The following is a 14,872-nucleotide window of genomic DNA, read 5'->3' as shown; positions in this document are numbered from 1 at the left end:
AAGCCACTTATGGGCAAGCCTCTTTTGGGCACACATCCAGCCTCTATGGGAATTCATGTTAAGCATCATTTGCTATTCTCAACACCCCCCCTCAAATGATGAGTTCCTACCCTTGCTAGCTTTTTCCCCCCCTACATGTAAACATGGACCAGGAGACTAGCTCTTTGCCAGCCTAGTCAAGTTAAGGCTTGAAACTTTACATTCTTGGTAGGGTTTTTACATCCATTATGGGAAGCAAATCCTCTCAAGGAATTCGAGATCCTCTATGGGAAATTTTTTGTTTTCAGCCAACAGAAAGTTCTTTATCTTCATTTTGCTTGCTCTGTCACTCTTTACTTTGCTTGTAGCTTCTTTGACTTTGACTTTGCTCTTCTTGTCCCCCTCAACCAAGGGTACCACCAACTTTGAGCTTTGTATGATGACCAAGGGAGCTGAATTCAAGCAGTCCACCTCATAGATACATTTTTTACCATCGAAAATTTCTTCACCATAACTATGACATCTCCTATATATCCTTGCTTGGGCAAGAGGTGTATCTGGGCAATCACTCAAAAGGATTAGCTGTGCAAAAACAATAAGATATAACTTCCCAAAGGTCAATGAATGCCCAAAATTCAAATAATGTGAATCAAGCTTCATAATACTATCACGAAATGCTGTGTGGAGGTAGGGAATTCTGTGCATAACTCTAGAGTAGATCATTTCTAGCCCCGCCAAGTCATATTTCCCAGCAGCAAGAATATTCCCATGAGGGCAATAATATTCCCACGAGGATTCTAGGGCTTCCTGTTCTCCTTTTTCCTGAACTGCAGCGGAGTATCCCTGACTCGCATGACGTGAGAGCGGATGTCGCACGAGACACAAAACTGCATCTTGGCATATAACTTTGGGAGGGTGTAGCCATCGTAGATGCACGCCTCCTGGACATCTCAAACTGCAGCTTGCTCGACGATGTTCCTGACAAGGAAGTGCTTCACGGCCTTGTCCCTAAGGTAGCAGTGGCCGTAGTTGGAGCATGTGATGGGATTCATATGGCTTCTGGCATGCTTGTTGCGACCTCCATTTCGACTCTTGACCATCATGGCTGCTCGCGGGTGAGTGCTGGCACATATCGCGATAGGGCAAGGGAAAATGTATGACAGGATATGCGCAATGGAGCGTGACCAGTGGTACAATATTCGGGGTGTTTGAATGAACAGGCTCTACATCTTTCCTGGAAGGAGATGGTACTCCTTGATCATCTATACAAGATCTACTAATGAATCCGTACAAGTGCAGGCTGTAGCATTTCTTGAGGATACTTCAAATTTCCTTCTCTGAAACTCGACCTCCTGGCATGTTGTGTCCCATATTTGAGCCTTGATCTTCTTGTGATCGATGATGAGGCTTTGCAAACTAAAACTCAATGCTTCTCTATCTATTATACCTTCTTCTTCTTTCTCTTCTCTGTCAAACCAAAAAGCACAACCTTTTCTTTTTCTTCAAAGCAAATCCCTTTCTTGCAAACCCTCAGCTTGGCCCTAAGCAAGCCCCTCTTCTTCTTTTTCCAAGTGATAGCTTCTTAAATAAGCAATGAACCTTAATACCTTTAATGTGAATTCCAAACCAAGCTTCTTGAGCAGCACCGTAGCACCTTCTTTCTTGAGCTTCTTTACTTCATACACAACAATGGATGTTGGCTTGAAAAATTGGAATAGAGACATGCGTGTACAATGAGAAGAACGAGATGGAAAGGATTTAGAATATGCAAGGAAGAAGGGAATGTTAGAAAGCTATGCTCACTAGCTATCTAGCTCAGCCATAGCTCTGATACCATGTTAACAAACACGGATCTAGAGCTAGTTAGCTATGGTGGATGCAAATCAAACACACGATACATTATCAAAATGAGAGATTGTAACTCAAGTGAATTAAGTTCCAAGATAGATTAGCTTGGACTCATAAAGACAATCTTGAGTAACTCAACCTAATAGTTCCATTGCATTGAAATGAGTGTCAAGTACATGCCTTTATAGTTTTGTGGATAGTACCACTTTTCCTCTCTATGCTTATGGGATTTTAGACATCTATTCCTAGAGCATACATCATTGTCTCTCTCTCTCATACAAAGCCACTTATAACAAGCCTCTTTTGAGCACACATCGAGCCTCTATGGGAATTCATGTTAAGCATCATTTGCTATTCTCAACACTAGTCTCCTAAGGCAATTGAGATGTCTCTCTCACCCAAAAAAGTGAGAACCATAGACCAACTATAGCACGTTTATTGGTCCTTAAGGGTCGTACCTAGAAAAGTGTCTTGTTTTTGGGAATATTATAATACCATGTCATCACTAGGCCCTACAAATTTGACAATTCAACAATTGCTGTAAGGAATTACTTCAACATTAAACCGAAATTCGACTGCTGCTTCTGCACCGTGACACTCATAATTGCAAAGACAACATAAGCAAAGGAGGACGCCTTATATATTGCCCGTAAAAGACTCAGACAGCTCTGGTAAAGCTGCGCAGTAGAGTGTCAACTGTACAACAATCAATTGAGTGCAATGTTTTCTAGAGGAACGCCATAATTTGACGGCTGCATGTCTATCGTTTTTCTTTGTGCAGCAATCTTGATGTTACACAGACAACAACGTTGGTCTCAAACGAAGTGGGACGATCAGAGTCCACAGAGGAGGTTTCCAAGTATGTCTGCTTGATCTACATACGCTGGATACTGAAGAGGCCATCCACTTGATTGAGGAAAGAGATGAGGCGCCCCAGCCTTCGACATGGCAGATTTGTGGCTGGGAATTTAAGCCAAGACAATGGAGACTGCAGACAGGCGGATCTGGCTTACTTGCCGGCTGTTATAAACCTCATTTCAACAGAACTCACAGGCACTGTTATGCTACTGGACAATGCATTAACGTATTATCGCACAACTTATTGACTCAGAGGCAGCAAATCTAACAATCAGAAGATCCGATCTGATATCAGTATAATCGGATCATAAGAAAATATGATCAAATCTTGAAAGGCTATCGAGCATGGGGAACACAGACATGTTTGTATGTGCAGACATAAGGGGCGTCACGGCCATGGTACGAACCGGCCCATCGGCCTTCATCGATGTCGCTGGCATTCCAGACGGAGGCGTAGAGGAACATGGGCGAGGAAGGGAAGCTCTCGCCGTACCACTTCTCGGCGAATCGGATGCAGGCGCCGTCGACGAGCCATTCGATGCGGCAGGGGCTCCAGCGGATGGAGTACTCATGGAAGTCTGCGGAGGTGTCGAAGCCGAGATCGTGGAGGACCTCGCGATGGCCGGCGCCGGTGGCGTAGAAGTTGGTCTGGACGGCGCGCTTGTTGCTGCCCAGGAACTCGAAGTCGATCTCGTCCTGGTCGCGGGGGCCGCCCTCGAGGGAGGAGAGGTAGAAGCTGCAGTTGAGGCCGCTGGTGTCGCCGCGCGGGCAGCGGATGTGGGCTGAGACGGTGCCGCCATGGTCGAAGCGGATGCGGCTTCGCCAGCGGGCGCCCCCCCGCTCGTCGAAGGTGATGGCGATCTCCTCCAGCTCCTGATCCTTGCCCTGCAGCTGATCGCAGACCTGCGCCCCGTAGTCCATCGCGATCTCGCGCAGCCTCACCGTCTGCAGAAGAGCATCCGGAATCGAAGACGGCGAGCACGAGGCAGCTGCTGCAGTCGAAGCCCGTGCCCTCCGTGACGAGCCACCGCCGATGAGCTTGCTACACTTTGCCCCCATTTTCTACGGGCGCCTTGATCCGTCGGCCACTCAGGATCTTACTGCACTGTGCCTCCATTAGGCTTGTGGATTTGTCCCAGTCGTCAGCTTTCCACAATTCTCTCTCTCTCTCTCGAAGGAAAATACGTAAAGACGAAAAAACATAGAAAATGGGCCTTTGCATAGGAAGTCTAGTCTCTCCTTTGTGAAAGTTCTCAATCTTATTGCTTCTAGAACTACCCCTTTTCCAAACCTTCATTTTTCTATCAAAATCCCTTCCTTTCTCCTCCTCCTCAATTGTAATCTCTCATTTTCTCTTCTCCCTCCCTTTTTTCATCAAAGCTCTCTCCCTCTTTCCCTTTTTAAAAAAAATCAAAACCCTTTTCCTTTTCCTCTCACTTATAATATCTCTTTTTCTTTTTCCTCTCCCCTTTTAATTAAATTCTTCCACTCTCCCTCTCTCATTTGTGGGGCTTAGATTCTCTCTCTCTCTCTCTTTCTTTTTTAATTAAATCAACCTTCGTTTTAAATCAAAAGTCTCTCTCTCTCTCTCTCTCTCTCTCAAATTTAACTTTTTAATTAAATATTTTTTAAAAATTTTATTTAAAGTTTTTCGAATATAGTTTTTCACACACTTTGAGAGAGAGATAGAAGGAGAGAGAGAGAGAAAAGAAGAAGAAGAAGATAGAGATAGGATGGGGAAAAAGAGGAAAGAGAATAATCTTTTTTAAATTAAATATTTTTTCTCCCTCTCCTTCCTCTCTCTCATGTGTAGGGCCTAGGTTCTCTCTCTCTCTCTCTCTCTCTCTTTTAATTAAATCAAACTTCTTTTTGAATCAAAAGTCTCTCTCTCTCTCATATTAAACTTTTTAATTTAAATTTTTCTTTCAATTAAATATTTTTATTTAAAAAAATTTCGAACATAAAATTTCACACACTTTGAGAGAGAGAGAAGAAGAAGAAGATGAAGGATAAAAAGAAGAAGATGGAGAGAGGAGGGGGGAAAGAGGAAAGAGAATAGTATTTTTTAATTAAGTATTTTTCTTCTTCCCCTCCCCCCTCTCTCTCATGTGTAGGGCCTAGGTTTTCTATCTCTCTCTCTCTCTCTCTCTCTCTCTCTCTCTTAGATTAAACCTTTTTAAGTAAAATTTAAAAAAAAATAATGTAAAGTTTTTTGACATAGTTTTTCACACACTTTGAGAGGAAGATAGAAGAATAAGAAGAAGAAAAAGAAAGAGAAAAAGAGGAAGACAAATGGGGGAAACAGAAAAGAGAAAAGAGAAAAGTCTTTTTTAAAATTAAATATTTCTTGAGAGAGAGAGCAAGGGAAAGAGAGGAAAAGAGAGAGAAAAGATAAATTTTAAAAGAGGGAGAGGGAGAGAAGAAAAAAAGAAAAAATAGGAGAAAGGGGAGGACAAGAAAAGGGGGCAGAGAGAGAGGAGAAGAAGAGAAAGAATTATATATAAGGAAACGATAAAATTTACATACTTTAAGAGAGGCTGGGAGGGGAGAAAGAAGAAGAAGAAAGAGAGAGAGAGAGAGAGAGAGAGAGAGAGAGAGAAATAGAGGAGAAAGAGAGAAGGAAAAGAGAGAGAGAGAGAGAGAAGCAAAAAAATGAAAAAAGAGGAGAGAGAGAGAGAGAAGGAAAAGAAAGAAGAGAGGGGGAAGAATAAAAGGAGAGAGATAGAGAGAGAAGAAAAGCGGGGAGAGAAAAAATGAGAGAGAAAGAGAGAGAGAATTTCAACTTTTCTTTTAATTAAATATTTTTAAAAACTTTTTTAATTTAAAGTTTTCCGAACATAGTTTGTCACACACTTTGAGAGAGAGACAGAGAGAGAGAGAGAGAGAGAGAGAGAGAGAGAGAGAGAGAGAGAGAGAGAAGAAGAAGAAGAAGAAGAAGAAGAATATGGAATATAGTCTTTTTTTATTAAACATTTCTCTTCTCTCCCTCCTCCCCTCTTTCTCATGTGTAGGGCCTAGGTTTTCTCTCTCTCTCTCATATTAAAATTTTTAATTAAATATTTTTAAAATATTTTTTAATTTAAAGTTTTTTTATATAGTTTATCACACAATTTGAGAGGGAGATAGAAGAAGAAGAAGAAGAAGAAGAAGAAGAAGGAGAAGGATTTTTAAAAAAAAGAAAGAGAAAAAATGAAGAGAGGGGGAACAGAGAGAAACAAAATTATAGAGAGAGGAAATATAAAATTTAAGAAAGAGAGAGAGAGGAAAATAAAAAAGGAAAAGAGAGGGGAGAGAGGCAGAAGAAAAGGAGGGAGAGAGACAGAGAGAAAAGAAGAAGATGATGAAGAAGAAGAGAGAGAGTTTGAACACAGAGAGAAAATTATAAAGAGAGGAAATATAAAATTTAAAAGAAAGAGAAAAGAGAGAGAGAAGAAGAAAAAAGAAGGAAAAAAGAAGAGATAGAAGGAAAAGAGAGGAGGGAGGAGAGCGAAGAAAAGAGAGAGAGAGAGAGAGAGAGAGAGAAGAAGAAGAAGACAAAGAAAGAGGAAGAGAGATGGGAAAAAAAAGAAAAGTCTTTTTTAAATTTAAATATTTTTTGAGAGAGAGGAAAGACGAGAGGGGAAAGAGAGAGAAAGATAGAGAGAGAGAGAGAATATAAAATTTAAAAGAGAGAGAGGGAGAGAAGAAAAAAAGGAAAATTAGGAAAAAGGGGAGGACAAGAAAAGGGGGTAGAGAGAGAGAGAGAGAGAGAGAGAGAGAGAGAGAGAGAGAGAGGAGAGGAGAAGAAGATAGAGAATTATATATAGGAAAAAGATAAAATTTATATACTTTAAGAGAGACTGAGGGGGGGGGGGAGGAAGAAAGAAAAGGAAGAAGAAAAGAAGAAGAAGAAGAAGAGAGAGAGAGAGAGAGAGAGAGAGAGAGAGAGAGAGAGAGAGAGAGAGAGAGAGAATTATAGAGAGAGAGAAGATTAAATTTAAAGAGAGAGAGAGAGAGAATAAAAAATAGAAGAGAGAGAAAAGGAAAAGAGAGGAGAGAGAGAGAGAAGAAAAGGAGAGAGAAAAGAAAAAAATTAAAAAGAAAAGAGAGAGAGAGAGAGAGAGAATTAGATATAGGGAATTTGGGGGGGGAGAGAGAGAGTAAATAAAAATTAGAAACATAGAGGGAAAAGAGGAGAGAGAAAGATGAGAAATGGGTTGTTGAGCGAAGTTCGCACGGTAACCTTACTTGCCACTTCAGGGTAGCGAAGCGAGCGCGCACAGAACTCTAGTACTACTTAGAAGTATTCATATTGGTCCTTTACAAAACAAAGCAAAACTTTATGTTAATTCTTAGGCTTTCTTATTGAGTTGTGAGGCCTGCTGCTGCATTACATCTAATATTTCTTTATATTTGGCTTGGAAAATTTCATGATTCGTCTCTTGGCGCTTCCCCATCTTGTGCTATTTTTCTTCTTAGAGTTTTCCTATTTGATGCATTCCTTGCTAAAATTTTCCCCTTTGGTAGAAACCTCCACAATAAATTTTAAAGCTTTAAATCCATGTAAAGGCTTTATGTAGACCTATTTTGATGCATTCCTTGACAAATTTTTCCCCTTTGGTAGAAACCTCCACAAGAAATTTTAAAGCTTTAAATCCATGTAAAGGCTCTATGTAGACCTATTTAGATATGGTTTTGTTTTCGCTAAGCCAAATCTACACAAAAATAGACTTTTGAGCTAATTCCAAATGATTGGTGTGATGCCATATATCTCTCCTAGAAGAATTTTCTTCCAAGTGAGGCTTGCGAGGTGAAATGGTGTTATCAAAATTTGTAAAAAATTCAACACACTAGGATTAGCATTACAATTCAAAAATAGATAAGATATTGATTCCTCTTCCTTATTGCATCTACGACAAGTGCCATTGCCTATAGCAATTATTTGAGCTCTTACATTAGTTGAAACTACTTTGAGAAGAATTAGCCACAACAAGTAGGAGGCTCTAGGTTTAATATAGGATCTCCATATCATCGAAAACTTGTAGTTCCATTGTTGAGAATTCTAGTTGAGGTTCCATCGTTTGTTCTATTTATTAACCAACTTGTTGGGTTCTTTTCTAAAGGTTTGTATGGAGAGGAGCTACTTGTCATTAATCTAGCAAATTTCCTTGTGGTAGAATAATTCTTTATTGAGTGGAATGGTTCTACTAAGATGTGTGCCCTAGCAACTTTGTCTTTGTTGTACTAAGCTAATCTCTTCTCTTAAGAGTGAAAACTCTTGAATAAGTGTTTCCTAGTCCTTTCGATTCCCTCTTCCATAGTCAAGATGTCAAACAATTGGTTGATACATTTCTTAAAAATTCTATATGCTAGAGGGAGTTGTTGTGTTGTTATAGCTCCATGAAATATGTTGTGCTAGATTGAAGCTGCAGCACGTCAACAGAGTGTGAAATTTTTGTTGGGGGAAATGCAAATAAATTCCTAGGATGTGAACCATGCATCCATATGCTTTTGAGTAGATAAGAGCGATCTCTGATAGTCATTTTAGCCTGGCCACTTTTGTTGTTTGAATATGTTCTTTCTGTTGAGATATCGAGCTCCACTCGTGATACGCCAGGGTGACCGTTGTGTATCTATGTCACCGACTTGTCAGTTGCAGAGGCGGTTGGTACACCGCCCATGAATAATAGCTACATGACAGCTATCCTTATCTACTCTAGTTCGTGGCTCAGTTAGTATGCCACCTTAGTTAGTTGAGTTTGGTTTGAGACACATATATAGGGTTCTTCTATTTCTTTGTAAGAGAGTTCTTTTGGCTTACACAACTAAGAAGAGGAAAACTGTTTTCAGCCTCTACCTCTGTGTGTATTCCCCCATTGTGCAAGCAAGAAAGCTACAAGTGAGACTCCTTCCTTCTCTCCCAAAATCTTGACATGGTATCAGAGCCTTGTTCGTGGTAAGGAGCTCAAGAAAGCAAGCCAAGCTCGCGGTGTTCTGGTAAGAGGAGCAGTGTTACTTTCATTTTTTGTTTTGGGAGCAGATCTCTGCAGGTAGCACAGCCGGGAAGTGTAGGAGTGCATTGTCTCAGGTTGAGACGCCCTTCGCGGTGAAGCAAGAGGGCAGTATATGCTGCGGGAGATGGCTTTAGCCCTTGGCGACCTTGTTTTTTTTATTTGAGGCCATTTCGGGGCCTATTTTGGAGGCGGAAGTTTTCTGCACGCACTCAGGAAAAGGCCCAGTTTTATGCTGTGCAGCCACTGTTCTACAAGTCGGTGAAAAGTTACCACAGATATTGCATTGTATGCTCGTGTGCAGAGACATTGGGAGTTACAGAATCATCCTTGGTTCCTGTATATGCAAAATCATCACTAGGAAGTGACTGTGTGGTCAAATACCACTTTCGCCAGTTTTGCAGATTTGCCCTTGTGAGGCTGAAGCTGTGCTCTTTGCAGTGACAGAATTTTTTGCAGTGTTTTGTAATGGCGTCTGATTCTCTTTCACAGATTGTCACTGAAAAGCTTGACAAGAACAACTTCCAAGCATGGAAGTTTAGAATGACGAATTTCCTTATGGGAAAAGGATATTGGGAATTTGTTGCAGGAAATGAAGAAGAACCAGTTCTTCCTGATGTTCCCAATCAACAGCAAATGCAGGCATTTAAAGCATGGCATGAGAGAGCCAGGAAAGTTATGTACTGGCTGTCTATCAGCATTTCAGACTCTATGATTGTGCATATTCAAGATGCAAGTACGCCAAAGGAGGCATGGGATACTTTGTCAAAAATGTATAGCACAAATACGCAAGCCAGGAAAATGCAGCTCAAGAAAGAGTTGCATAATGTGCAAAGAGAAAATATGAGCATCAATGACTACCACATGAAGGTGAAGAAGATTGCAAATGCACTTACTTCCATTGGGTCGCCAATGGAAGATGATGATTTAGTTTCTGTGACCTTGAATGGTCTAGGAAAGGATTATGCACAGTTCCGAACATCCATTTCCGTCCGTGAAAGATTTCCTGATTTTGAGGAGTTGATTACTCTTCTAATTTCTAAGGAGCAGAGAAATGGTGGTGCATCTTCTTCAGGAGGAACTTCAAAAGAAGCTGTCTTCTACTCAAATGCTGGAAGAGGTAGAGGCAGAGGTAGAGGAGGCCGATATGGAGGCCGTGGTAGAAATCAGAATATGCAGCAAACTCAAGAAAACCAGTCCTATGGAGGAGGACATGATAACTCTAGAGGTAGGGGGAGCCAAAGAGGTCGTGGTGGATGGCAAAGAGGCCAAAATGCAAACAGTAATGTTGAATGCTACTATTGTGGTAAAATGGGTCATATGGCTAAAGACTGCTATAAAAAGCAGAATGACATCATGAATGGAAAACTGCAACAAGGGAATTATGCATCTTCTAGTAGACAGGGTGATGACAGAAATGAGCACTTATTTATGGTGCAGCACATGAACAATTCTGTGACAAGTGCAGAAGAAAGCAATGATGTATGGTATGTTGACTCAGGTGCATCAAACCACATGACAGGTCATGCAGAATGGATGGAGGATGCAAGAAAAATGGAAAAATCAGGATTTGTGGAGACTGGTGATGATATTGCACATCCTATTGTGCAGATTGGAAAAATTCCTTTGTCTATGCAGTATGGGAAAAAGAAATACCTATCCGATGTATTTCATGTCCCGAATATCACCAAGAATCTGGTTTCTGTTGGTCAAATGGTTGAGCAGGGCTTGCAGGTCAGATTTAATCCTCATGGATGCTTTGTTGAGGATATGAAAAATAAAGGTCGCTTGATAACAAAAGGAAAGAAGAAGGGTAGAATGTTTACATTGGATGCAGACATGTCTGAATTGAGTGCAGCAATGTTTGCAAATGGGACCGGCGTAGTTGCAGATATTGATATCTGGCATAAACGCATTGGTCATGTTAATGTACAGCGACTTAATTCAATGCAGGCCCAAAATATTATTGCAGGTTTGCCTAAATTCAAGGTTGCAGAAATGCATAAGGTATGTTAAGCCTGTCAGTTTGGAAAACAGCCAAGGAAACCATTTCCTAGACATGTTCAAGAGAGTGAGAAGCCATTGGAATTAATCCACTCTGATGTGTGGACTACTAAAGCTACATCTCTTGGAGGCTGTCATTATTTTGTCACTTTTATTGATGACTATAGCAGAAAAGTTTGGGTGTATTTTATGAAAAAGAAAAGTGAAGTTTTTGGGCACTTCAAAACTCTTAAAGCTATGGTTGAAAAAGAAACAGGCATGCAGATAAAATGCCTAAGGTCAGATGGAGGGGGAGAGTACCTCTCAAATGAGTTTGCAAGGTTCATGCAGGAGCATGGCATAAAGCAGCAATATTCATGCAGTCATACCCCACAACAAAATGGAATTGCAGAAAGGAAAAACATGCATATTGGAGAGGTATCTCATGCCATGCTCAATGAAAAAGACTTGCCAGATTTTTATTGGGCTGAAGCAGTTGCTATAGCAGTCTACATAATGAACAGGACTCCCACTGCAGCAATACATGGGATGACTCCAGAGGAGAGGTATACTGGTAGAAAACCAGATATTTCTCATTTGAAAATTTTTTGTTGCATTGCCTATGTACATGTGCCAGATGAGTTGAGATCCAAGTTGGATCCAAAAGCTGAGAAGTGCATCTTTATTGGTTACTCTCTGCAGCAAAAAGGGTATAGATGCTATAACCCTTCTACTTGTAAGTTTACAGTGAGCAGAGATGTTGTTTTTGATGAGATGAGTAGCTGGTATAAACCAGTAAATGTGATTGATGATGTAGATGCACAAAATGGTAATGCTGCACAGAATTCACAGCAACAGTCACAAAATATTAGTGGACCTGGAGCGTCCTCTAGCAGTGGTTCACATTCTTCGCCATGGATAGGCAGATTGAGATCAGGAGAATCTTCTCAAAGTAATGCAGATAGTGGTATGGAGGTATCACGAAAAGGACAAGAGAAGGTTGATCAGCCCATGTTTAATGTGAATGCAGGTCACTCTTATGTGGATGGTGAATCCAGTGGCTCAGAACAGAGCATTGATGATGAGTTGGGTATTCCTTCTATTGTTACACTTGGAGTAAGGAAGACCAGGGATGTTTTGAGAGCACCTGGGAGTGAACCTACTTTGCGCAGGTCTATGAGAGCTAGGTATCATGTGGATAGGCTGAAATATGATGGATTTACAGCCATTCACTATGCATATATGGTCAAAGTGATACAGGAACCAGAACCCACTTCTTTTGAGCAAGCCATGGGAAAAGAAAAATGGAAGAAAGCCGTGGATGAAGAAATGGATGCCTTGGAAGCAAATGTTACATGGGAATTGGTACCTTTGCCTAAAGGTAAAAATGCAATTGGTTGTAAGTGGGTTTATAAGGTGAAGCACAATGTAGATGGTTCTGTGAACAGATACAAGGCAAGATTAGTAGTAAAGGGGTATGCACAAACATATGGCATTGACTATGAAGAAACATTCAGTCCGGTTGCAAGGATGGCAACCGTAAGAGCGGTCATTGCTATGGCTGCATCAAAGGGATGGTCTTTACATCAGATGGATGTAAAGAATGCCTTCTTGCATGGTGATTTGCAAGAAAAGGTCTATATGGAGCACCCACTAGGTTATGTGCATGCTGTTCATCCTGAGTTTGTTTGCAGGTTGAAGAAAGCCTTGTATGGCTTGAAGCAAGCACCTAGAGCATGGTCTGACAAGATAGGATAGTATCTTGTCACTATTGGCTTTCAGATTTCCAAGGCAGATTTCTCACTTTATGTGAGGAAAACAAAGAAATGTATTATGCTACTTGTCATTTATGTTGATGATTTGATTATGACAGGTGAGAGTGATGAAGATATCCTTCATGTGAAAATGCTATTGAAGCAAAAGTTTGAGATGAAGGATTTGGGAGAGCTGCATTATTTCTTGGGCATTGAGGTGATCAGATCACCAAGTGGGATACAGCTCTTGCAGAGGCAGTATGGATTGGACATGTTGTCCAAATATGGGATGACAGGCTGTAAGCCTATTTCAGTTCCTTTGGAGCAGAATGTGAAGCTGAGCACAGATGCAGGTGAGCTTCTAGAAGACCCTACTATGTACAGATGCATAGTAGGAAGCTTGATTTATATGACTATTACCAGGCCAGATTTGAGCTATGTTGTTGGATTGGTAAGTTAGTTTATGCAGGCTCCAAGGAAGCCACATTTGGATGCGGCTAGACACATACTCAGGTATGTGAAGTCCACATTGCAGTATGGACTATTTTATGAGACTGGGGTTCAGATACAGTTGCATGGATACACTGATGCTGATTGGGCTGGTAGCATTTCTGATAGACGATCTACCAGTGGATATGTGTTCTCTTTTGGGAGTGCTGCAGTCACTTGGAGCAGCAAGAAACAGTCTACAGTTGCCTTGTCGAGCACAGAGGCTGAGTATAGGGGTGTAGCAATGGCTGCATGTGAGGTAGCTTGGTTGCATAAGCTACTTTATGATATGCATCAGTCTACAGATGGGCTAGTTGTCATTTATTGTGACAACATGAGTAGTATACACTTGGCAAAGAACCCAGTCTATCATGCTAGAACAAAGCACATTGAGGTGCATTATCACTATGTGTGGGAGAGGGTTTTACTAGGTCTTATTGATCTAGTTTATGTCAGCACAGAGGATCAGGTAGCTGACATATTCACGAAGGCATTGGGCGCAGAGAAGCTGTGCAAGTTCAGAGACCTGCTTGGCGTGTAGGAATTGGGATTGAGCTCGAGGGGGAGTGTTGAGATATCGAGCTCCACTCGTGATACGCCAGGGTGACCATTGTGTATCTATGTCACCAACTTGTCAGTTGTAGACGCAGTTGGTACACAACTAAGAAGAGGAAAACTGTTTTCAGCCTCCACCTCTGTGTGTATTCCCCCATTGTGCAAGCAAGAAAGCTACAAGTGAGACTCCTTCCTTCTCTCCCACAATCTTGACACTTTCGATCTAGGAAAGTTCTCAACTAAGAATTGATTGCAATTGGATTGAAAAAATAAAGTCCAATCCTCTTTCTCAAATTGGAAGGTGTAAAATATTACACGGCGCAGCGAACAGAATCTGAGAAAGAGATAGAGAGTACACAACAGATAAGAGGAGAATCAGTAAAATTCTTTAACTCCAAACAACTGATACAAAGATGGCTCTGTCCACCCGTGCGCTTCCACTGTGTGAAGCTTAGATGGCGATCTAGACAGAAGATAGGTGAAGAGCTTAAGGCTAGCTGGAACAACAACTCTGACTGGGTGAAAGATCAGTGTAAGATGGCTGCGAAGGGGTTTAGCTTTTATAGCCCGCGAAGGTCGTTAGGTCGGCCTGCTGACCGACCTACCATATGAGCCTCCACTAGTCGGCCAGGGAATATTCCAGGGAATATTCCCTTTACCATCGGGCCGGGGGCGCTGCCCCCGGACCCCCGCCAGGGGGGCCGCTGGCCCCCCTGGGACCCCCCAGCCAGGGGCCGCTTCCGCGGCCCCCGGACCCCACAATAGGGGCCCCTTTTAACTCCCTTACCACGCAACTCAATGCAATGTACCTCGAGTTGCTACCAGCTTAACCACTCCGTCTAACCCAAAGATTAGACCCACAACAGTCACCTTTTTGCCATCCGGTCACATAGACCTCATCTGATATACAAGTCAGGACTCAACCAATGTCCGGGCTCACATTTGGCTTCTCCTCATAATGGGGGCCTTACAACTTTGAGCACCATGGATCATTGGTAGCACCTAATGAGGGTGGGGCATTGATCATATCTAACACCCCCCCTCAATGTCCACCCATAGGTGAACTATCTCCTCGGCCCAATGCCGAGTCTCTGAAGATGAACTTGAAGCAGATCCTTCGTAAGTGCTTTGGTGAAGATATCTGCTCCATTCTCCTCTGTTGGACAGTAGACCAATTCCACTATCCCATCCTCCATCAAATCACGCACATAGTGATACTGGATCTCTATATGTTTGGTGCGTGCATGAAACACTGGATTTTTGGCAATGGCGATGCAACTCTGATTGTCACATCTCAGCACAGTTGGTTCTTCATCCTGCACTCCCATATGCCATAGAATCCTTCTCAACCATACGGCCTCACATGCAGCAAAACAAGCTGCCTTGTACTCTGCTTCGGTAGAAGACAATGCCACT

The 14,872-nt window shown here is 41.8% G+C and overlaps 1 protein-coding gene across 1 annotated transcript; it reads right to left on the bottom strand.

Annotated features, from left to right (window-relative positions):
* Positions 1-2,434: 2,434 nt before the first annotated feature.
* LOC148015261 (putative xyloglucan endotransglucosylase/hydrolase protein 27) lies at positions 2,435-3,959 on the bottom strand. The gene has a single exon (XM_087665306.1). The coding sequence runs from the start codon at positions 3,742-3,744 to the stop codon at positions 3,022-3,024; it is 723 nt and encodes a 240-aa protein (XP_087521432.1). The 5' UTR covers positions 3,745-3,959; the 3' UTR covers positions 2,435-3,021.
* Positions 3,960-14,872: the final 10,913 nt, after the last annotated feature.

The sequence above is a fragment of the Lygodium microphyllum genome, chromosome 24, assembly GCF_053477565.2.
Source record: "Lygodium microphyllum isolate KBCC chromosome 24, Lygodium_microphyllum_v1.1.10, whole genome shotgun sequence".
In the NCBI taxonomy this organism is placed as follows: Eukaryota; Viridiplantae; Streptophyta; class Polypodiopsida; order Schizaeales; family Lygodiaceae; genus Lygodium; species Lygodium microphyllum.
Note: the sequence above shows the minus strand (reverse complement) of the source record. Positions and strands in the feature narration are given on the sequence as shown.